The sequence below is a fragment of the Neltuma alba genome, unplaced genomic scaffold, assembly GCF_004799145.2.
Source record: "Neltuma alba isolate B1F8T4 unplaced genomic scaffold, ASM479914v2 tig00011709_pilon, whole genome shotgun sequence".
Classification (NCBI taxonomy): domain Eukaryota; kingdom Viridiplantae; phylum Streptophyta; class Magnoliopsida; order Fabales; family Fabaceae; genus Neltuma; species Neltuma alba.
The window spans coordinates 405,403-429,924 of record NW_021636345.1 but is presented as its reverse complement, the minus strand read 5'-3'; the positions used below and the strand labels follow the sequence as shown (position 1 = coordinate 429,924).

At 32.5% G+C, this 24,522-nt stretch overlaps 1 protein-coding gene across 1 annotated transcript; it reads right to left on the bottom strand.

The window, feature by feature from the left end:
* Positions 1-12,852: 12,852 nt before the first annotated feature.
* On the bottom strand, positions 12,853-16,678 carry LOC114717168 (3-hydroxy-3-methylglutaryl-coenzyme A reductase 1). Its single transcript, XM_028902263.1, has 4 exons — positions 15,569-16,678; positions 14,880-15,061; positions 13,778-14,124; positions 12,853-13,676 (listed from the first exon to the last, which is right to left on the bottom strand). Exons 1-4 carry the CDS (start codon positions 16,597-16,599, stop codon positions 13,434-13,436), a joined length of 1,803 nt encoding a protein of 600 aa, XP_028758096.1. The 5' UTR covers positions 16,600-16,678; the 3' UTR covers positions 12,853-13,433.
* Between the last annotated feature and the right edge of the window lie 7,844 nt (positions 16,679-24,522).

Here is a 24,522-nt window from a genome sequence, read left to right as displayed (position 1 = left end):
TGTTTATAAGTACTTAAAAAACATATTCAAATTTGCCCTTACTAGCTTAGCCTTTCAAAACAAAAAATAGGAAGGAGAGAACTATTAGAGCTATGTCAAAGTTACCGCGGCAGCTATCTCAAAATAATAGTACCATGCTTTGAAACTCTAATAACCATCTTAGGCTCTTTTAATTAATCATTAATCGGTACTACTTCCTGTACTAAATGTAAGAACTAGTTGATTAATTTGATAAATTAAAGAAAAAAGTTAAGTTAGTTATTTGTAATAAATAGATATTGTCTTTCCTAAAATATCCTTATTAATTAAGTGTATTGGCTAGAACTATCATTATTAGAAAGACTGTTTTAACAAAAAAAACATAAATATGAGAGAAAAAGTGTATTAAGATCTTATATTTAGGATTAAAATAAAAATCAAATAAGATCTTATATTAAAAACTCGAGGTAGTAATTATTAACAAAAACAAAAAAAACCCATAATGAATTCCCTTTTCTTCACCCGCCGGCCTCGTGATGGTACCGCACTAATAGAGCTGGAAAAAGTAAAAACAAGTGAAGCCGTTGAGGAGATCCACAAACTCGACGTGGGACAAAAAAAAAAAAAAGAAGGTTGGCACGGCTCGAGAGGTAGGCTTATTGGGCTTGACCCACTAGATTGGGCCAACCGGCTTTTATTTTTTTATTGACTTCAAAGTTTTATATCAAAGTCTTGCTTCTTCAACCAATAGGGGTTTCTGTATACGAGCCTCAACGTATGAAGAAATCCCAGTCGGAAAACTCACCCACCACAGCCAGGTACACGACGCGGGTCGGATTCATATGTAGTCGGAGCAAAGCTCCGGTGAACTGGGTGGGCAACAAAAAAAAAACCAACAGGGGTTGGTCCAAGTGGTAAACAGCTTAATATTGCTTAACCAAGGTCTCGGGTTCGAGCTCCAGCGTATGCAAAAATCCCTGTTGGGAGACTCACCCACCACATCCAGGTGCACGACACGAGTCGGATCCAGATATAGTCAGAGCAAAGCTTCGGTGAACTAAGTGGGCAACCCAAAAAACAAAAAAAAAGTCTTACTTCTTCCCCACCCTCAACTCTTCTCCTTTACTGGTCAAAAAAAAAAACTCTTCTCCTTTAAGCTATTTTAGTGTTTTTATTTTATTATTTATTGAAAATGATGGAAATAATATCAGAGACCAACTTGAAAAGTTGGTTTCTTGTCAAAGTTGTGGACTTTTTTTTTTTTGGCCTGAGGTCAAAGTTGTGGACTTACTTGTATCTATTTGACAATTTATTTAAACATGTGACAAAGGATTTTTCTCATGAATGTGTGTTTTCTTTTTCTTTTTTTCATTCAAATTTAATCATGTTATGTCTTGAAAAGTTGATTTTTTTTGGGGGTCAATTTGAAAAGTTGATTTTTTTTTTGGGTCAATTTGAAAAGTTGCGTTTAGATACAGGAATTTATTTTAAGAAACTTTGGTCAATTTGAAAAGTAAAGACGGAAAATTGTGAAAAGAAAGTGAGTTGACCAACTTGGCCCATCAATCAATGACCATACAAAAAAAGAATGTCAAGCCTCCAAAAGCTAGTTGGTTTACTCTAAGCCCCGCGGTGGACCAGCCCACTTATGATCTCTGCTTCTTGACAATCCATCCCACAGATTGACGCATAATTTATTTTTTTTTTTCAAAAGAAGCATAGGCATTGGCAACTTAAAATTACAAGCCAAATTGAATTCATGACTCCTCATTTGAAAGGAAAAAAAAACAAGAAGAAAACTTTCATGCATACTACTAGTCACTAGATTATAAAATCGTTGGCAAATTGATGTGTAATTTAGCTTATTATAGATCACACGTCTTTGGTAAAAAAGAAAAATCAAGACTCAAGTTAATATTGGCTTAGTACTTAAAACAAAACGTATCACTTGATTAAATAAGCAGTTGAGCGAATAATTATTCAAGGCTGGTACATGACATAAACAATTAGAATTAATCCGACAATTTGGTCACGACTTTGCCTTTGAAATATAAAACTGAAAGGAAAAAGGGGCATCTTAAAAGGGGCAAAAATAATCAATAATCCAGAATATTGGTACAGATATCAATGTAATACTCCTCCGATCCTAAATATAATATCTTTATACACATTGATATAAGGGTCTTATATTTAGGATCGGAAGAATAGTTTTTTTTTTGCCAACAATATTAAAGTGATAGTTGATCGAGTATAAATTTTCATTTAAAAAATCCATCAAATAATAACAAGGCTACAAGATTATAAGTTCCCACATCATCTTCATCCTCACTTGTGTTGCTTCCTCTCTATCGTCATCTTTCTATCTCCCTTGTCATCTCCTCTAGTAGGGCTGTTCATAGGACGGGACGGGACCGGGATAGGTCCGTCCCGGTGAACAGGGAGGGAACAGGGATTTTGTCCCGTGTCTCGTCCCGTTCCGGTCCTGTCCCGGTCCTGTCGGTACCGGGACGAAACCGGGACGGGACCGGGACGTCCCGCTTCCCCCTTTTTTTTTAAAAAAAAAAAGATACCATAATTTTTATATGAATTTTTTTATGTTATAATACTTATTTTTTATTGGGCTTTTAAAGATAAAAACATTATAAAAAAATATTATGTAGAAAGCTTAATTATATAGCATAAAAAAGGTGTAAAAATAATAGTGTAAAAAAAATACCATAAAAAAAACACTATATAATGACTTTATGAATTATTTTATTGAGAAAGGAGATTTTGTTGAGATAATACTACAACTTAAGAGCTACAAATCACCATAAAAATAAGAGTTATTATTAATAAGTAAATTAAATAATCTAATAATAATTATTAATAAATAATTTTTAAAAGAAAAAAAAATTCCGGGACGGGACGACCCCGTCTCGTCCCGGTTACTGTCCCGTCCCAAAATTTTTTTTGTCCCGTTCCAAACTCACCGGGACAGGGACGGAATGACCGGGACGGGACAAATTGAACATCCCTATCCTCTAGAGTGAAAAAGACACCTCAATTCTCATTACTCGTTATATATTACTTGCACGTAAGTGAGATGTCTCTTTAATTTAAAATAAAAAACAGGAAAGAAAAAAATTGTGCTCTCTAACTAATATATGAATATAGATAATCATTTTCTAAAAAATTCTTTTTGTTTGTTTACTTGCAATTTTCAATGTACATTTAATAGAATGTTATATATATCAAAGGGTTAAGATGTAAATTTGCCTAGAAAGTTTTTACTCAAGATCTTTGGATTTTCGAAAGTTTTTTTAGAAGCAAAATTATTTTGAAATTTTAAAATTGTAGCAACATTGTCATTTACCGTAAAAAACATAATATTGACTATTAAAATAGTTTTGTTAATTATTAATATTTTTAACAGGATATGCCAATATTGTTATAATTTTAAACTTCTAGGGTAAATTGGCTCCCAAAAAATTTCAAATAGCTAGTGCTTCTGAATAAAAATTTTTAGGATAGATTTACATCCTAACCCTATATTAAATTTGGAGATTATAATATTATTCAAAACACTGGGGAGATTATGAGATTCAATCAATTAAGAAATTTGCACTTACCAAAGATGCTTAAAATTAGCTAAAAAAAAAAAGCTTTGGGGAATAATTTTAAACTTGGGGGATAGGTTTAACTTGTTTAGGGATTATTTGGAATGGCTGTTCAAAAGGACAAAAACAGGCTAAGCTGATGAGCTGATCTACAAAACTCCACTTGAAATTTAAAAAGAAGAAGAAGAAGTTGGCAGACACCGGTGGAGAATTAGGTTTTGGGCTTGGCCCCCCAGATTGGGCCAACCTGCTTTTTTTAAAAAAAACGGATCTTCAAAGTTCTGAAATGTTTTTGGACAGCTCAAAGTTTTGTAATTAAAACAATCTTCCTTCTTCCCCACCCCCTTCTCCTTTAAGTTATTCTTTATACAATTAATAAATATCAAATACTAATATAATCTGGGTGTTTTTATTTTATTATCTGTTGAAAATGATGGAAATAATATCAGAGACCAACTTGAAAAGTTGATGCCTTGTCAGCGTTGTGGACTTAATTGTATCAATTTGACAATTTATTTAAACATGTGACAGAGGATTTTTCTCATATATGTGTGTTTTCTTTTTCTTTTTTTTTTCAAATTGAATCATGTTATGTTTTGAAAAGTCGAGTTTAGATATAGGAATTTATTTTAAGAAACTTTGATCAATTTGAAAAGTAAAGACGGAAAATTATGAAGAGAAAGTGAGTTGACCCGCTTGGCCCATTAATCAATTACCATTAAAAAAAAAAGGTTGTCAAGCCTCCAGAAGGGAGTTGGTTTACTCTAGCCCCATGGTGGACCAGCCCACTTATGAATTATGATCTCTACTTCTTGACAATCTATCCCATAGATTGACGCATATTTTTTTTTCCCAAAAAAAAAAGAAGAAGATTACAAGCGAAATTGAATTCATAACTCCTCACTTAAAAAGAAAAAAAGAAAACTTTTATACTATTAGATTATAAAATTATTGGCATATTGATATACTACTTCCGGTCCTAATTATAAGACAACGTTTGTAGTTTATAATCGAGGTCTTATAATTAGGATTGGAGGTAGTATAATTTAGCTTATCATAGATCACAAGTTTTTGACAAAGAAGAGAAATCAAAGACTCAATTTGATATTGGCTTAGTACTTAAACCTAAACTTACCACTTAATTAAATAAGCAATCGAGCTAATGATTATTTAAGGCTAGTACATGACATAAACAATTAGAACTACTCCGACAATTTGGTCACAACTTTGCCTTTTATCATATAAAATTGGAGGCTCGCACGTCAAGAAGTGTTGTTTGAGGATGAAGAAGATGAGAGTGTTGGGTGAAACTGAAACTTATGAAAGACGTGATTAACCATTCAAGTAACAAGCGATAAGGCCGTACCAATGTGTCAACATTTTTAACCACCAATAAATAGTAATCTGAATTTTTCTACCCAAGTAAATTTATGGAGGTTGCAGAGTGATGGAAGAAAGCGTGTCAAAATCAAATGCTAACGGTAGTATAAAAGCTTGTTTGTACGCCATTAATTGTTGAAATGAAAAGTTTGCCCCCCAACCAAATTTATTGACATTTTCTTATCTGAATGGTACAATCCCATCAAGATACACTAGACGAATTTGGATTTATTTGAAACTAAAGACTTGGCTACTTGCCTCAGCAAGAAAGGGTTAGGATTAGACAAAGTTGTTGATACACATCTAGGTGGGAGTTAGACAATTAATTTGAAGAAATTAAAAAAATTAATTAAGTTGGTCATTCATAATAATTACATGTTAACTCCTCTACACCATCCTCATTAATCATGTGCATTAGAATTACTTCTAGGCAAGAACACCTTATTGTTAGTAAGGATATTTATTAGAAAAGATTATAAATATAAATTTGAGAGACAAAACGGATTAAATCTGTTTAGAGATAACTCTCCTAAAAATATTTTTTTTAATTTTAAATTATACACAAAATCAAGATCTCGTGTTAATAATTATCATTCCTTTTCCCCCACTCTCCTTATATTTGATGAAAAAAATATTTTTATATATTTATTATTTTAAATGAATTTTAACCTTTTTAATTTTTAATAAACCTGGTTTGGTTATTTGTAACTTATATATAGAATCTGAAGAAATAGTTATCTAACATCTACAATTTTTATGTATTACTAGCTTTGGTCCTAAATATAAAAACTAGTTGACTAATTTGAGCAGATTAAGAAAACAAGTTAAGTTAATTATTTATAATAAATAGGTATTGTATTTCCTAAAATATCTTGACTAATCAAGTGTATTGGCTAGAACTATCATTATTAGAAACACTATCTTAGAAAAAATGAATAAATATGAAAGACAAAGTGAATTTAGATCTTATATTTAAGACCAAAATAAATATCAAATAAAATCTTATACAATTACACGAAATAAAAATCAAGACCTCATGTTAAATAGCCATAGTTGCTTCCACCATGACTATATGAGCTTCTGGCTCTGGATCCTCTTAGAATCCTTTTTTTTCATTTTCTTCTCAAAATGTCATCTCCATCATTGGATCAAATAAGAGATGGTTCAGATTTAATATTTTAAAAAACAGATGTCCACCTTCTCTCTCCTATTTATGTAGTGTTATAATAATAGTCTTATAAAGTACTCCTCTAGTCCTTAATATAAGACTCATTTAACTAATTTGATTGAATTAAGGAAGTTAGGTGAGTTAGTTAATTATAAGCAATGTGGCACATTTTTTCTAAAATACCATAATCATCTTTCTTAATCTCCCCTCTTTCTTTTCTACTTGATTATGATTGATAGAGTATCCATAGGGGTAATTTAGAGAAAATTAATATACATGATAAATGAGTCTTATATTTAAAACCAAACGAACTCAATAATTTGGTTCTATATTAAGAACTGGAGGAGTATGAAATCTGAACTATTCACTAGTTGATCCAATGGTGAACATCAAATACTGAGAAAAAAAGGGGAAACAAAAAAAGGATTATGAGAGGATGCAATCCCATAAGCTTCTTGGTGAGTTACGTTCTCAATATTCTTAACACGAGCAAAAGGAGAGGAAAAGCAAATTAAAGGGCAATTAAATGATACAGTTGGTGAGGGATGGGGGATAGGATATGAACTTCTCTATCTCAAACTAATTGTGGGGATTGCAGCCTCATGTAAATAGCGTACCAACTACAAACATTTAATATTTATAGTATTAATATCTTTGCTTCTGTGAGCGTGCATGCCAAACTTGTCTGAATGAAGAGATGCCAATAGTGTACAAACATTTTAAAGCTCATAGTATATAAATTAAGGTTTTGCAGTTGGACAAAGTAATGTATTTGAATCTTATTTAACTTGAGGAATAATATAGTAGGCACCATGCATATTAAGGGTAAGATTTTGAACTCCATTTAATTACTCCCCTCCACAATATACATTATTTCTTAAAAAAATAACTTAGTTTAAAATATAAGTTATGTAGAAAGTAACTAATATTGATTTGTCAATTTTATCTTTGCAATGCATGCTTCAATGCAATTTTTTCCTCTCTCTCTCTTCTTTTGAGTCTCATTTAATATGGGTAAAATGGAAGGAAAAAATAAATTTAATACAGATTTAATGAGTTAGCTATCATTTATTGATTTTGATAAATTAATTAAAGTAATTTATATTGCGAACCAAAGGCAGTATATTCTTTCTGGAACACCTGATATATACTAATATACTTCCTCCGATCCTATATATAAACTACACCTTTGGAGATAATTCTAGTCTAAAATATAAGTTTCATTTTTTAGTTTATCTGAGTATTTATTACTTTTTTTTTAATTGACTGTATTTAATACTCTCTTTCTCTCATTAATATTATCCCCACATATTCTCTTTGATATTTTTCTTCATTTATTGCCTCTCACTTACTCTCTTACTAGATAAGGATAAATTTTAAAAAAATATTTCTGACCTATTTATTATTTTTAACTAATTTTAACTGCTAACTCATCAAATTTGATTTGATTATTTAAAACTTATATATAAAATAGGAGGAAGCGTGTGCATAGTAGGTAAAATTGACTAATTAAAACACTGATACGTGTATAGTCTGTGACCAATGAGTGAGATGGGTAGCACCATATACTAAAAGCATCGATTTCGTTACAAACACCATCATCTGAATTAAATTCACATTGATTATTCCGGTATAGTATTATTAATTGCTGAAATAGATGATGTTGATTTATTTTGAATGATTTTTACGTTTAAATTAATTTAAATAATTTAACTATTTGTCAAATATAAAAAAATTATTTTTAATAATTCGTGGCCATTCAAATTAATTAAAAAAATAAATTTTATTTTACAAATCAAAATAAATTCATACCAGGATCATTTAAGAAAAAATATTGAAAAATAAAAAATGTATGATATTTTATAAATCGAGTGATGCGTAGCAGAAATGCAATCAATAAATGATCAGCATGACCACATATATTAAAATAAACCACATTATTTTTAAATCATGGATAGTCAAACTCGTTTTCCACGTTTGATGCAACATTCGGATCTAGAGTACATTCGTTTTGAAATATAATACTCCTCCAATCTTAATATAAGACCCATTTAACTAATTTGATTAGATTAAGGAAGTTAGGTAAGTTAGTTAATTATAAGAAATGTGACATGTTTTTTCTAAAATACCATAATCATCTTTCTTAATACTTTATTTTTCTCTTCTACTTGATTATGGTTGAAAGAGTATCTATAAGAGTAATTAAAAGAAAACTAATAAATATGATAAATGAGTCTTATATTTAGGACCAAACCCAACTCAATAATTGGGTTCTATATTAAGGACCGGAGGAGTAATTTATATTAAGGGTGAGATTTATATATAAGTAGTTTAGACCTAATACTAAGGACTGGAGTAATAGATTTTAGTATTGTCCTGTCCAATCAAAGATAACTCTTTTAAGAGGAAACTCGCTTAGCCGGATGGTTAAGTAAAGGGTTGTCAAGGTGCGCACCTATCTACCCGGTCTCGGTTTCGAGCCCTCACTCTCCAAATTAGTCGGTTACCTATGGGTGAATTACATCCTAATTCAAAAAAAAAAAAACTCTCTTAAAAATGGTTTTGCTATTTACAATTACACGAAATAAAAATCAAGACCTCATGTTAAATAGCCACAGTTGCTTCCACCATGACTATATGAGCTTCTTGGTGAGTTACGTTCTCAGTATCCTTTACAGGAGCAAGAGGAGAGGAAAAGCAAATCAAAGGGCAATTAAATGATACAGTTGGTGTAGGATGAGGGATAGGATATGAACTTCTCTATCTCCAACTAATTGGGGGGATTGCAGCCTCATGTAAATAGTGTACCAACTACTAACATTTAATATTTATAGTATTAATATCTTTGCTTCTGTAAGCTTGCGTACCAAACTTGTCTAAACGAAGCAATGACAATGGTGTACAGACATTTTAAAGTTCATAGTATATAAATTAAGGTTTTGCAGTTGGAGAAAGCAATGTATTTAAATCGTATTTAATTTGAGGAATATAGTAGGTACCATGTATATTAAGGGTAAGATTTTGAAGGGTTGTGTTTATATATAATATTCCCTTCCGCCATATACCTTATTTCTTTAAAAAAAAAACTTGATTTAAAATATAAGTTATGTGGAAAGTAATTAATATTTTTTTTTTGGTGAATAAGAAAGTAATTAATATTTATTTGTCAATCTTATCTTTGTAATTAATGATTCAATGCAATTTTTTCCCGTATTTTGCTCTCTTCTTTTGAATCTCATTTAATATGGGTAAAATTAAAAAAAATTAAATTTAAGACAGATTTAATGAGTTAACTACTCTTCTGATTCAAAATATAAGACAAACTTCATCAATTTACGTTTATAAAGAAATTAGTTAAAATCAGTTTAAAATAATAAATATGTGAGACATGTATTTTTTCCCCCAAATATATTATTATTAATGAAGAGAATAAGTAAAAGATGCAATAAATGAATTAAAGAGAAAAGAGAATATAATCTGAACTGAGAACGGGTTTTTGGAGTTAGCTCACCCTCGCGGGATCGTAATCCTTTGTTCCGGCCATTGTAGCATGTGTGTCGTCCAGGGCATAAGGGGCATGATGTGGAGGTAAAATTAAAAAAAAAAAAAAAACACTAAAAGCATCGATTTTGTTACAAACACCGTCATATGATTAAATTCATATTGATGATTCCGGTATAGTACTATTAATTGCCGATAAAAATAAAAGGTATACTATTAATTAAATTGGTATTAATTAATATATTAAAGACAGACAGCTCATGTGAATTACAAAGTAAGATGATAATTTACTTAAAAATAGATGGTATTGATTTATTTTGAATGATTTTTACGGTTAAATTAATTTAAATAATTTAACTATTTATCAAATATAAAAAAATTATTTTTAATAATTCGCGGCCATTCAAATTAATTAAAAAAACTAAATTATATTTTACAAATCAAAATAAATTTCACCAGGATCATTTAAGAAAAAACAGTTACAAGATACATAAAAAAATCATTGAAAAATAATAAAAAAAGTATGATATTTTATAAATCGAGTGTTGCGTAGGAGAAATGCAATCAACAAATGATCAGCATGACCACACATATTAAAATAAACCAAATTATTTTTAAATCATGAATAGTCAAACTCGTTTTCCGCGTTTGATGCAACATTCAGATGGACATTGGTTTTGAAATATAATATTTTACATGAAGGGTGAGATTTATATATAATATTTATGTATTTTAAGTACTTTAGACCTAACATGGACATGACTGTACCTAATTGTTTAAATTGTTAGAAGAGGGTGATAAAGAGGTTGGGGCTCGTATGGAAAATAAAATGAGTGATTTATGACCAAAAACACAAGAAGGAAAAGAGGACAAGGAACATTTGGTGCGTTAAAAGTCAAAGGAATGCATAAAATAGATACGCGGCAACCTCCTACCCAACGGTGCACGGCGGCATTTATTGATATCTGCGACATTTTCCGGCAGTTCCCATTTTGACCTGATTTGGTCATTGTTTAAATTTTGGTCACTTCCATTAAAATCAACGTTCATTATTAACTAGCTATGCATTGCGGGGATGGTAGGGATACGGTGCCAAATAAACACTCACAAAGCTATGAATAAGACCATACACTAACCATCATCCTTCTCGTCATAAGTACTTGAGCTAGTTAGGTGACCCAACGGCAAGCATTCATGACAAATAAATGCCTTGAAATCCAATACTCTTCTAATCTTATCTATAAGTCATTTTCAGTATATTTTATACAGATAAAAAAAAACTTTAAATTTTATTAACTCTCATTTAAAATTCAATAACTTTACAATTTTATTCTTATTTAATATACATTATATCTTATGTAAACAAAATCGATACACTAATAATAAATAAGGGGTAAAATTATACATTTATACAAAAAATTTCTCTTAGTGCCCTATAAATATGATCAAAAAATATCTTCTCTCTCTATCTTATAAATAGGACCAGAAGAACACGCTGATGAGTCCATTTTCAATATTCCTTGGAGGAGTACATCGTCTTTTAAAAGAAATTCTTGATCAATAATATAAATTAAAAGTCATTACATTCTTATTTATTGATGGTACATAATATCGAGAAAGAAGAGTGATGGGTTTTTTTTTTTTTGTCTTATGATATTTTCTCATCGGAAGCAAGTCAGTTCAAGGTATTATTGGACACTAAATGTAGGTGACTCTTTCAGCCGATATTCGGACTTTAATTTGTCATGTGAGGCACTAACTCATTTTGCTAAATCAAGATCGTTAGTTAATTTTGATGAGTTGATTAGGAGAGTAACTTGCATTTTGACTCGGATGGAGTAGACGGGGAGCAAGAGTGAACGTGACTTGGGCCTAATACTTCCAAAAGCAAAGGAGCAATGCACCAAACTGATCCTCGCCCGGAATTCCCATACAAAGCCTGTGCTAATAAATACTCCTCCGGTCCTTATTATAAGACCCAATTTGACTTTTTATTTGGTCCTAATTATAAGACCCAATCCATTTTGTCTCTTATATTTATGCATTTTTTTCCAAGATAATTCTTCTAATAATGATAGTTTTAGCCAATATACTTAATTAGTAAGGATATTTTAGGAATGACAACACTTATTTATTATAAATAACCAACTTAACTTACTTCCTTAATCTCCTCAAATAAGTCAATTGGGTCTTATAATTAGGACCGGAGGAGTAGTTAAATACTATACTTTAGATCCGCCTTCAAATCTATTCCATTTCTCAAGCCATTGTACATATCTCATTTTCTATTTTCCAAATTTTCCGCCCCCTACAAAAAATCATTAAGCATTACCATATTCTATAAACAATTTACCTCTAAGTACAATGTTGCAATTCGCTGAATGTGTTGCTTAGTTCGATAATATATATGTATATAAAAGAAGGAGACGATTCCTCCAACGTGAAGCAACTCTTAATGTATTTTTAAATATGTATCCAAAATTAAAAAGATATTGACACAAAAAAAGTATGAATATGTATAAAGAGTTCATTGGATGTAGATCCAATGCATTGTACATAAAGTTCGGACTCTTTCATGCTTTACGAATAGTTCATTTTGCTGTAGAATTTACGTTCATTGATGATAATTTTCTCATTTTATCTTTTTTATTTTAGAAGTATTTTTTTTGGGCTAAAGTATAGGTATCTTTTTATTAGAGACAATCATATTTGAAACACTATCGAACACTAAATGCGAGTGCCTCTCCTAATAAAAATTCAAACATTGATTTATCATGTTACGAGAAATTACTTCTTTCTGTTAGATCCAATTTTTATTAATAGAAGTACTTCTTTTTATTCCCAAACACCCAAGTTTAAAAATTTTGATTCATGTGCCTCCTTAACCCAAAAGAGCTTTTTGTAAAAAAATTTTTTTTATTCTAATAAAAAGCTCTTTGCCAATAGTCTGGTAACATGCAGGAGCGTCTTCAGAAGAGGCCCCTAATTCATGTGAGTAAGATTCCGTTTGTCCGTCAGAGCATGTTCCATCGCATTATCAGCCACATAGTTGGTCGAGAATGTGTCTTTTCCCCGACAATAATATTATAACAACAACAAATATAAAATCTAATTAATTAATTTACAAAAGTTAAAAATAGCGTAAAAATTATGTTTTTCTCCCTCGAAGTACTACGTAATAATGAAAAAAATTGTGAAATTGATGAAGGCAATGTATGAAAAATATATTAAACAAAAGATAGATTCTATATTGAGGAAAAATCCCATCCATCAATTAAGTCCTAAATACTGGCGCTCAGAGGAGTAATAGTAACATGCAAAGTCATCAACGAAAGAAGCATTGTCCAATTCAATTCGTTTGGCTCGAATGAACAAAGCGACACATGAAAAAATCAGCAAGCCCCACTTCACGGTCTGGTCCCCCCACTAAAGGATGCTAAACACAACAGAAAAAGAAGAGCGAAAAAAAAAAGAAGGTATAATACAACACAACAAACGACTTCTTAGCTGTGAGAAAAGCTAACGTGCCTCTGATTGCCAGCCAGGGAAAAGCTATCAAAAGTTGTGCAGCGAATGAACCAGAGTGGGGCCACCCAAACAGAAACAACTCCCATCCCCTCCATACAATCATTTGACTTCACATTCACAGACACCAAAGAGTCAGGCAATCCCACATGACCACCCACAGGTACAAACTAGACATTTTCTTCTTTCCTCTCCAAATTCACGTGTACTTTGCTCAAATACCCTTCTGGTTTTTATTTTAGGCTTCACAACCCATGGCTGGGACCCCATCGTTTCTCTCCTCAACTTGCCATTTTACAGACATCCTTGCTTGATCTATTGTATTTCATGTGACTCCTTACAAGCTGACCAGCAGCAATGGCAGACATCAGAGATAGCTCTCCCGCCAAAACAGAACCAGCAACAATGGTCGCCAGGAGTCTAGAGTTCGATCCCGGTGACTCCTTGCTCGCGCCCTTCACACCCAGTAAATTCAAGCAAGCAGACTGAGATGCTAGCTGAGTACCGCCTCCAACCGTACCCACCTGAATGGACAACAAATAGTGTAGAACTCTTAGCAATTACACGTCGATCAATACAATCACCTAGAAAGATTAAAAGCTAAATTTACAGGATGCTCAATCACCTCAATGGAAGGCATAGACACTGAGATATGAAGGTCTCTCCCATCATTGACAGCTTCCATCATGGTTATGCAATGAGAACTCTCAACATTTTGCGCTGGATCTTGACCAGTGGCTATGAAAATGGCAGACACGATATTGCCGGCATGAGCATTATATCCACCAAGGGCGCCGGCAACAGCAGAACCAGCAAGGTTTTTAAGCATGTTCAGTTCCACCAAGGCAGCCACGTTGGTCTTCAATACCTTCTTAACCACCTCTTCTTTAATAACTGCTTCACAAACAACTGACTTTCCACGCCCCTCAATCCAATTTACGGCAGCAGGTTTCTTGTCCGAACAATAATTCCCTAAAGAACATAGGAAATACATAACCCTCATGTTTCTATTAGACTACGTGATAAAGTCCTTAACTGCCTTAATAAAATAGCTGAAAGTCGAGGATATACCATTTCAAAATAAAATAAGACATGATGAAGAAAAACTAACTGCCAAACATAAATACCGTATGCACAAAAAGGAGCACTACCATATATACAGAGAAGAAAATTATGACCATAATGATATGGCAGTATTGAGTTGCTGCATTCATATTTGCAGTCAAGCAGCAAATGAATAAAATATAGTTTCTGGCGAGAGAAGAAAAAGAAATAGATTTCATACATTGCACTAAATCAACCGAAACCTTCTTTATGAATTAAATTTATCAGACGGTAATGGAGGTAAGGTCAGACTGAATATTGAAATAAAAAAAATCAAGCTCATATCAAGTTCCAACTACTTGACGATCAAAAAGAGAATAATAAATGTTTAGTCATCGATAACATAAGACCCCTCCCAAATAACACCACAGTATAGCCTAGCACAAATAATTGCCTGATTTCAGCTAACTACTACAGCATGATGAGAAAAAAAATAGGACAATCTCATGGAAGGAACTGGACCACTGCCACGACTGATGCAAGGACATTATTCAAGAGAGGTGGTCCATATAAATTTTATATATGAATAAAGTTGCAACAATGACATTATGCATGTTTGCAAAAGATCAATCTGGATGTTCCTAGCAAGTAGCAACAGAAGTGAGAAGGGGAAAGTTGTTTACCAGAGATGCCAATAACATCCATGTCCGGGAAATCATTTTGAAGGTAATCAAGAACATTCTGCACGCCTTTGGAAACCATGTTCATCCCCATGGCATCACCTGTGCTACAGCTGAATCTCATGTAAAGGTTCTTTCCAGCGATTGAACAATGGATGCTTTGGAGCCTAGCAAATCTACTTGACCTGCAACAACAAATGAAATATCCTAATTTAATATAATGTAATTTGGAAAAAAAAAAAAAAGATCTAAAACTTTCGTCCATTAAATTCTTAAGAATGTTCTTGATTGTTTGTCCCAACGGAACCCAGACTCTTGTCTTTCTATACCCCACGTTCATCACTTTTCCTGATGTCCAGACATTTAGAAAATCACGAAACAAACAGTAATAAAACTCACCAAACATTACCCCCCCCCCAAAAAAAAAAAACAGAGAGAAAAAATCGCCTCTACACGACTACACAATTAAATCTGTCAAAAGTCAAACTTCCTAAGAAAGAAATTAAATGCATACGCATCGCAAAACTTTGTATACAGCTAAGTAAGCACGTCGGAGTAAACTCCTAGATGCAATGGGATTGTTTGGAGTGCCCTTTTGATCCAGGAAAGGGATTTGAGCCAAAAAATGTCCAAACCAGTAATAATCTCCAAAAGAAGCAAGTAATGCTAAATACGAAAGTTTCGAAACGAACTTATTAAAGATGAAGGACAGTTGATCAAAATTGAGAGGATCTTCCAGATAGAACTTCAACTCCGCAGCCCTTTTGGCTGTAGCGAACCTTACAACAGGCGCTCTGGTCATCCCATCCCTCAGCACTACGCTGGTAGCTCCGCCAGAAACATAAATGGCTTTACAACCTCTATTCGCGCTCGCCACCAAGCACCCCTCTGTGGTTGCCATTGGTATCGTATACTCAAACCCATCAAGCAACAACGGCCCAGCTACTCCCACCGGAATTTGCACGTAACCTACCGGCATTTCACAGCACTGCCCCAAAATTGATTCGTAATCGAACCCATCCAACGGTAATCCCTGGAGAGATCTCCCAGTCATCCTCTGCAAGGCCTCACGACGAACGTCCGCCGCCCGCTTACAGTCCCCGAGCTTGGACTCGAGCGAGTACGATGGAATCGTACCATCTAGCACACACTGTACGATCTTCTCATCTTCCTCAGAGGAAAGAGACGAAACCAAGGGATCGGGATCCACCACCAATCTAGGAACCGGTTGCTCGATGACGAAATCACGGCGTGGATGGTGGTTGAGAGAACGAGACTCAGCAACAGCAGCACCATCGCCCTCGCCGGCGTCGTCCTCGAGGTCCCAAACATCGTGAGAAGCACGCGCGATGAAGGACTGTACGAAGTCAATGCCGAAGAACCCAAGAAGGTAAATAAAAGACGCGATGAGGGACACAATGGCGGCAATCTCAGACAAGGTAACAACGTGAAGAGGGGTAGAGTTCCGGATCTTGTCACGCCAACGGTGGAGGAGATAGTAGGCAACGGAGAAGAAGAGCGTAAAGAAGACAGCATTGGTGAGGTACAGCGGCAGAGGTAGGGCATCAGAAGCTTTAGGAGTAGGAGACGAGGCTCGATGACGGCCGTTGGCGATGGCGGAGGAAGGCTTCTTGAGTAGAGTCGGGGAAGAAGCGGCGGCGCCTTCGTGAGACGTGGCGCGAGGGGGGTGGTTGTGGTGATGGCGGCGGGGATGAGGATCCATGGCGGACTCCGTCGAAGATGAAAAAGAGTTAACACAGAAGTGGGGGTGAATATGGAAAAATGGAAAGACGCTGGAAGGACCGAAGGACAGCTAACAACTTGAAGAGGGGAAAGGCTGAAGTTATTTTTGTAGGGGAAGATCGACACGTGTGAGAACGTGGGCCGCGTGCGTAACACGTATGGGCCATTCCGCGAGAAATTCTTGCATGCACCCAGCGGACCTCCTCATTTTTGCGCTTGTCAGTCATATTTTGACAGCTTGGTGAACCTTTATCCTACTTGGCAGTCCTCTCCATCTATTATTTTAATTATTTTTTTGAAATTCGAGTTTCTTTATCGTCTTTTTCTCCCACTCTCCCTCCTGTCTGCAAAATTTTTTTAGGAAAAATTACACTCAGGTCCCATATAAGATAATTAATTCACAAAAAGTCCCTCAAAATCTCAAAATAACTCCCAAGTTCCCTGGGACCTGTGTGTAATAAATTGTAATTGTGAAATTACCTATTTATCCCATTTATTTACAACCTCAACAGTGGCTGTTGACAAGTCGAGAAGAAGTGGTTAACAACCTCAACAATTCCCTAGGTATCCCACAGAGTAAGTTGTCAGGGGCACCACCGAGGTTGTTAACCACTCGTCCTCGGATTGTCAACAGCCACTGTTAGGGTTGTAAATAAATTACTGTAATAAAATTAATAGGGGTAAATAGGTAATTTCATAATTTCAATTTATTACACGCAGGTCCCTGAGTACTTAGGAATCATTTTGAAATTTTAGAGACTTTTTATGAATTAATTGTCTTATATGAGACCTATGTGTAATTTGCCTATTTTTTTACTTTCATTTGCCTCTCTGGCTCTCTCCGTTTCAGTTCCCGACTCCTCCCGTCCCTCTTCGCTCTCTCGAGTACCGCCACTCCTCCCATCTCCCTCTCTCGACTCTCGAGCAACTGGATGTCATGAGACCCGCGGAAAATAAGGAACGGAGAGTGAAAGTTTTTCTTTTAAAAAACAAGTTTTCAGATAGAACCAGTTTTGGTTTTCATTTTTTTAATAAACATCATAAATAAATCTAAATCATTCATAGTTCAAATTTGATTTTTTTTTATTTCTATTTATTTAAAATAATTATTTTAATAGGTATAGAATCTAAAATAGTAATGATCTCTTAACTATTAATTTTTTTTAAAAATGATAATTTTTTATTTAAAAATAATTAATTAAAAATTTTAAATCTAAACTATTCAAATCGATATAAACATTTTAGATATGATGAGTTTAAAATACTCATCAAAATTATAAATATCGAAACTAATTCCGTTTGTGCATATAAGAGAAAGGGTAGAAGAGGGAGACAATTAAAATACACGCACATTACTAAAAAAAAATATTTAAATAATAGAAAGGGGAGGTGTCACGTTGGGGGACAAGAAACTAGTTCCGTGTATGCTAGAATTTCTCCCATGCCATATTGCCATTACGCGCCCTTTGGTCTTGCGGACTTGCGGTCATCCCTTTGACAACGCATTCCTGGCTTCCAGGTTCCGTGCCTGACCTGCCCACAGGGCAGGCTCTCTTGTTTTCGTCTGGCGGGTTTTGAACAGCGTGGCTTGGCCAAAGTTAGGTCAAAGGATTTCACTGTTATGTGCCGCCAGAGACGCACTGGGTCTCTGTCTTTGACGCGGATGGCTCGATCATAAATGAAGTAGTTTTTTGGCGGATTAGTTGAATCATTTGGCTCTTATTAATGGGGCGTGTTCTCGAAATGACTGCTTGACAAATGATGTGCGCAAAACTAGAAATATACTCTTTTGACTCTGTTTATCATACATTTTCAGCATATTTTATATTAATAAAAAAAGATTTTAAAATATATTGACTCTATATTAAAATGTAATAATTTTTTAACTTTAGTCATATTTAATATATATACATTTCAAAAAGGGTAACTACTTATATCATAATAAATGAAAAACAAAATAATACATTTACAGTAAAAATTTAATGAAGTGAATTATAAATAAGACTAAAAAAATCTTATCTTCTTACTCTATAAATAGGACCAGAGCCCAAGAAGTACATATGACACGAGGGTAAACTTTATCCTGAGATTTTAAAGAATACAATGCCTGGTCAAAAAAAAAGAATACAATGGACGTGTTACTTAGTTACTTTAAAACGTCGTCCATAAAAATGTTGGAGAAAATTTCTCTCTACACTGAATGAATTTTTCTATAAGATGGAAGTCAATTTTAAAGGTTGTTGATGAATTCTGGCAAAAAATAAAAATAAATAAATAAAGGTTGATGAATGTATAACATGCGAAACACACAAGATCTCTCATTGGTTCTAAGTTTGTTTTTTCTTTCCTGCGTGACATGAGATGTACTTTTTTTATTGACAAATTAGCTCACCATTTTAGTCATGTACATATTCTCTTGACTAAGTAAAATGTAATTAAATGGATTTGGTCTTTTAAATTTTAATTAGAAAGATAGACATCTTTCCATTTAAAACTTAGTTTTTATCTGATAGAAGATAAAAAAAAACATTTTTTTAACATAAAAAGCAAATGAGTGGGATATCTCCGACTTAAATCCACTTTTTAACTCGAACTCTGCCTTTTCTTTTGTTTTTTAATCATATTTTTATATATCTATATCCAACGACTCATATTGTTATAAATCATATATGAAATTATGTGAAGTTGTTTGGAATATATATATATATATATATATATATATATTTATATATATGAAGTTATGCTGACAAGCTATTGATAGATGATTTGATCAAAATTAAAGAAATATGTGACACAAGGGTAAAACGGTAGTGCACTATTATGACTTTGAAGAATATAGTGGACGGGTTTAATTAATTAGTTTAAAAGGTGCATGAAATGATTGTGGAGTTTTCCTCCTTATATTGAATGAACTTTTCTATGAGATGCAGGCTAATGTTAAAGATCAATGAATATGATAAGTGAAATGCACAAGATTCCTCATTCTAAGTTTTGGCATGGCACAAGATGAATCTTTGATTAAAAAAAAAAAATCCTTTTAAATGATGCTGTCTCACCATATTAGTTATGTATTAATGAGTAAAACATTATTAAGTGAATGTGATCTGCTAATTTTTAACTAGAAAGATAAACATCCTTCCTATTACCTTTTTCATATACAATTTAGAGCTTATCTAGTAGAAGATATGATCATCTTTTGACGTAAAAAGAAAATGATCGAGATATCTCTTGTTTAATTTCACTTCTTTAAATTGGACTTTGGCTTTTCTTACTTATTAGTTTAGAATGTGTATAAAATGATTGTAAAGAATTTCCCCCTCTACTAAATGAATTTTTTTATACCAAGTGAAACACACAACCCTTCATTTGTTCTAAGTTTTTGAATAGCACAAGATATACGTTTTTATTTTTTTTTAATTGAAAAAAACCTTTTAAATGGTTCTAGCTCACCATATTAATTATATGTTCTCTCTTTTAGATGTGTAAAATGGAATTAAATCAATGTGATCTTCGAAATTTTGATTAGAAAGATAAACATCCTTCCCATTACCTTCTATGTGCATAACCTAGTGTTTATCCGGTAGAAGATAAGAATCTTATTTGACGTGAAAAGCAAATGATTGTGATATCTCCGAATTAAAGTTAAAAATTGTAGTTTTATAATAAACTAACCTCGCAGGGTCTCTCATTTGTTCTGAATCTTTTGGATGACATAAGATGCACTCTTTATATTTTGTTCCTTAGTTAAAAAAACCTTTTAACTGGCTCACCATATTAATTAGTTAATATATTCTCTCTTTATATGAGTAAAATGTAATTAAATGAATGTGATCTTCTAAATTTCAATTAAAAAGATAAACATAATTCCCATTAGCTTTTATATGTACAACTTAGTGCCTATCTAATAACATATAAGAACATTTTTTGACACGAAAAGTAAATCATCAAGATATTTCGAGTTTAATTTCACTTTTTAAATCGGACTTTACTTTTTCTTTCTTATTAATTTTTTTACCATATTTTTATATTTATATAGCATCTGATAAGCTTGCAAGGAAGGAACAAAAAATGGACCGAAAACTGAACCAATTAAGGTAGCAGTTCAAAGGTTAGTGGATCAGACTAGGATTGATTCGGAATCGAACCAAGCAGATAAAAATAATATAATTTAATTAAAAATAACAAAATATAATAATATTAAAAAGCATCAATAACAAAATACAAATAAATATAATAATAGTTTGATTGTAACCATAACAAAGTACTGATTTCTTAATAACTAAAATTAAGAATCATTAATACCAAAATCATCATTAAAATTCATTCAAATTTGTAGTGACTGAAATATTAAGAGCTAGATGAGGGGGAAAAAAGGATTAATAGCAATATAATTGTTTGAATTGGCTCATTACTGGTTCACATCAATTTATATATATTCGCCCGCGGTTTGATACCAGTTCAATTTTTATCTAGTTCAACACTTAAACCAAATCAGGGTGCTGACTGGTTCATCAATTTTCTAGTTGAACTAGCCGGTTCGATCATTTTTTTATTCATTGGTTCCAAGTCATATTGTTTTAAATACTCCTATTTTAAAAAGACTACATACATCTATTTTAAAAATGCCCAATTTTCATTACCTTTTATGTGGACAATTCAGTGTTTATCTAGTAGAAGATAAAAAATTATTTTCAGCCAAATTAGATAATTAAATATCTCATGCTTAATTCAAAAAAGAGAGAAACTGGGTAAAAAGAGAGAAAACTGGGTAGCTCTGTTAATAGAGTATGCGCCGCATGTTATCCCTATCACGTGCCTACAAGCCAATAAGTGAAGTTTTATTTTCAGAAAAGAAGTCGCTAGAAAATAAAAATCATGTGACCAAAATGTTGCCCTTCTAAAGTCTTTTTTCTTTTTTGGGTGAACTGTCTTCTAAAGTCATTTTAATTTTTAGTATTATTTAAGGCGAGCACCAATATATAACATGAATGAAACCAGATGAAGCCACATGCACTGCAAGGTTGTCAAAATTTAAATATAAAATTCCCCCCAAAAGTTTAAAGAAAAAGGTGACCAATAACTACATACTAGCACCAATTTAAATTATGACTTTTTCTGGAAAAACTGTTGTTTTTTCAAATACAGAGCATAATAAATTGAGCAATTTGCAACCATTAACAGTTGAACTGAGTAATAAAAAAACTCAACATCTATTCGTAGGGTCTTGACTTAGGCCTTTTATTTTTTCCCTCAAAAATCAATAGTTTCATGAAACATCGTGATAGAGACTGATAGGTGTGTTTTACTCCCGCTTATTGCGAGGGAAATTGTTTTGTTGATTGTTTAGCCAATTTTAGTTTTGGACTGGGTTAATTATAAGTTTATAACAAATGTACATTATAATATTGGTATAACATTAGATCATGATTAAAATTGATTATAATGCGGTTAATTTTAATTCATAAGTTAGATAAATTAGTTTTTAAAAAATAATAAGTATAAGAAATAAAATTAATTAAAAATCTTATATTTATGATTAGGGTTAATATTAATTTGGTTTTTTTAGGTGAAACAAGGATATCCTTAAGTCACACCTATTTAAGACCAATTCCTTTCGGGTCTGAAACAGTTAAGGAATAACTCTCATAATAAGTATACCTTTCGAGATTTGAATTTGTGTTTTCCTTTCTAATGGAAGTGAAACTGTTATCACCTCAACCAACAACTTGTTAGTAGGTTAAACTGAAATTTATTTGAGAAGTTTTCATTCAAAAGAACTCGGCACCTAATTTTTTTCAATACAAATTTTTCTCAAAAATTTAAAATTATGGCAATTACCATTAAAAATGCTAACGATCAATGCTCATAATAATCAAATGTCAGTTTTTAATGACAGATGACAGTACTGTTAGAATTTTAAATTTTCAGTGCCCAACGCTCCTGAATTAATAAAAAATTTTCGGGCAAATTTACCCAGAAGCCTTTTATGATTATATTCATCCCTCAGTTTTTATATTATTTCAGATCCCAGGAGCGTTTAAGATTTGATGACAAAGAAGATCATGGGCTGTTTCACAAGAAAAATGTCTATTTGCATTTAATACTTATAAAGAAGATTAAGGGCCGACAATTTTGGAGCACAAGAAAAGAAACGTCAGCTTGGCAACGGCAAAAATTTTAAACTGAAAAACGTGAGTGGCTCTAAGAAGCGTGTGAGGCATGCCATGGCCACATATTAATTTTTTCCAATCCATGCTTTCCACGATGCTACCCTCCAAGTTTTCCTTCACAGAATTATTATATCTAAATTGATTTGTTGTACTCCTATGTTCATGTATTTTCTTAAAAAAATAAAATAATCCAATGAATTTGACTCTTGAGTATTCTATTTACTTTTATACTACTACATCTGGTCCTAATTATAAGAGCCAGTTGACTAATTTGAGAAAATTAAGAAAAGAAGTTAAGTTAGTTATTTGTAATAAATAGGTGTTGTCTTTCTTAAAATATTCTTACTAATCAAGTGTATTGACTAAAACTATAACTATTAGAAAAACCATCTTGGAAAAAACTGAGTAAATATAAGAGACAAAATGGATTAGGATCTTATATTTAGGACTAATACAAATGTTAAATGGGGTCTTATATTAAGGACCGGAGGTAGTATTAATTTTTGCTAATAAAGACATGTATAGTTTTCCTATAAGAACCAAAAAGGATATAGAATTCGACTGGATAATCATATAATCAAAATATAATACTTGTGCATTTGTTTGAGCAAAATCTTCACCCTTGTGCGTTATGGGATTCAGCCGCCAAACATCCCGCCAGTGGGGTGTGTTTGGATACTTTTGGGCTTAAATCAAAGTTTGTAGTCCAAAAATACTTTTTGAACAATTGCCAAACACCCCTTAAATGTTAGTATTTGTTGTGGGTGTACATAAGAACCGCATACCCAACATGCCCACTCAAACCCGTAAAAAAAATACTCAACCTTGCCCAACAAAAAGTTGTCCAAACAAAAAGGGACATTTTCAGGCCGAGCTGATTCACGGGCAGGACCGAGCCGGGCCACGGGCACGGTATGCTACCCTGCCCAAGAAAATATATAATTATAATATATAATATTATATTATTTTCAGCCATTATCTCTTTTTATTTTAGCTAAAAAATTAGGTAAAATTAGATAAAATGAAATGAACATAAAAATTATAATTATATAAAAGAACCAAATATCAAAATATAAGATTAAATATGCTAAATTGCTCCTGGTCTAATTTCCTTCTTTTCCTCTTACCTCCAATTTTTTAAAAGAAAAAGAAAAAAACTAAAACGACTTTTCAAATCTTGTGCTTTTATATGAATATAAAAATCTGCCAACTATATGAATGAATTAAAGAATTGATTAAATATTTTAATTATTAAATGATTTTTTTACCTCCCATGAGAAATTGAAGATTGAAGAACAAGACTACATAAGGCTTACATATATGAGTGAAAGTGATTCATGATAAATTCTTTTCCTCTTATGTCTCAAAGCATGATAATGAAGTCATATGGTTGAAACTAATGATGCTTACCCATGTGCCAAATTTATGCATTTATCTTTTCATGTTATCTCTCTCATGATATTAACATTTACTTCTAATCCTTTTAATATATATTTGGATGTTTATGGTTACATAAAAGCAAAGAAAAGAACGTTATACATATTTTTTGAAAAATGAAGGCAGGGGGAATAGAAAAAGATTAACTAAGGGCACTTGGTATTTTTAAATTTATATTTTTACATTTATTCTTTCAAAATAGTTATAATTTTTATGAGTTTGTTAATTATAATTGAGTTTTTCACATATGATTTGGACAAAGTGTCATTAGATTGAGCAGGAAAGCCCAGTCAGCC

What these genes read in the sequence shown, in the direction of transcription:
- LOC114717168 (XM_028902263.1), bottom strand. Translation starts at nt 16,599, where the DNA reads ATGGATCCTCATCCCCGCCGCCATCACCACAACCACCCCCCTCGCGCC. An exon ending in CTGTCCTTCATCTTTAATAA is followed by an intron (nt 15,062 to 15,568) that starts GTTCGTTTCGAA and finishes TTGTTGTTGCAG; the next exon opens with GTCAAGTAGATTTGCTAGGC. An exon ending in TGTCTATGCCTTCCATTGAG is followed by an intron (nt 13,677 to 13,777) that starts GTGATTGAGCAT and finishes TTGTCCATTCAG; the next exon opens with GTGGGTACGGTTGGAGGCGG.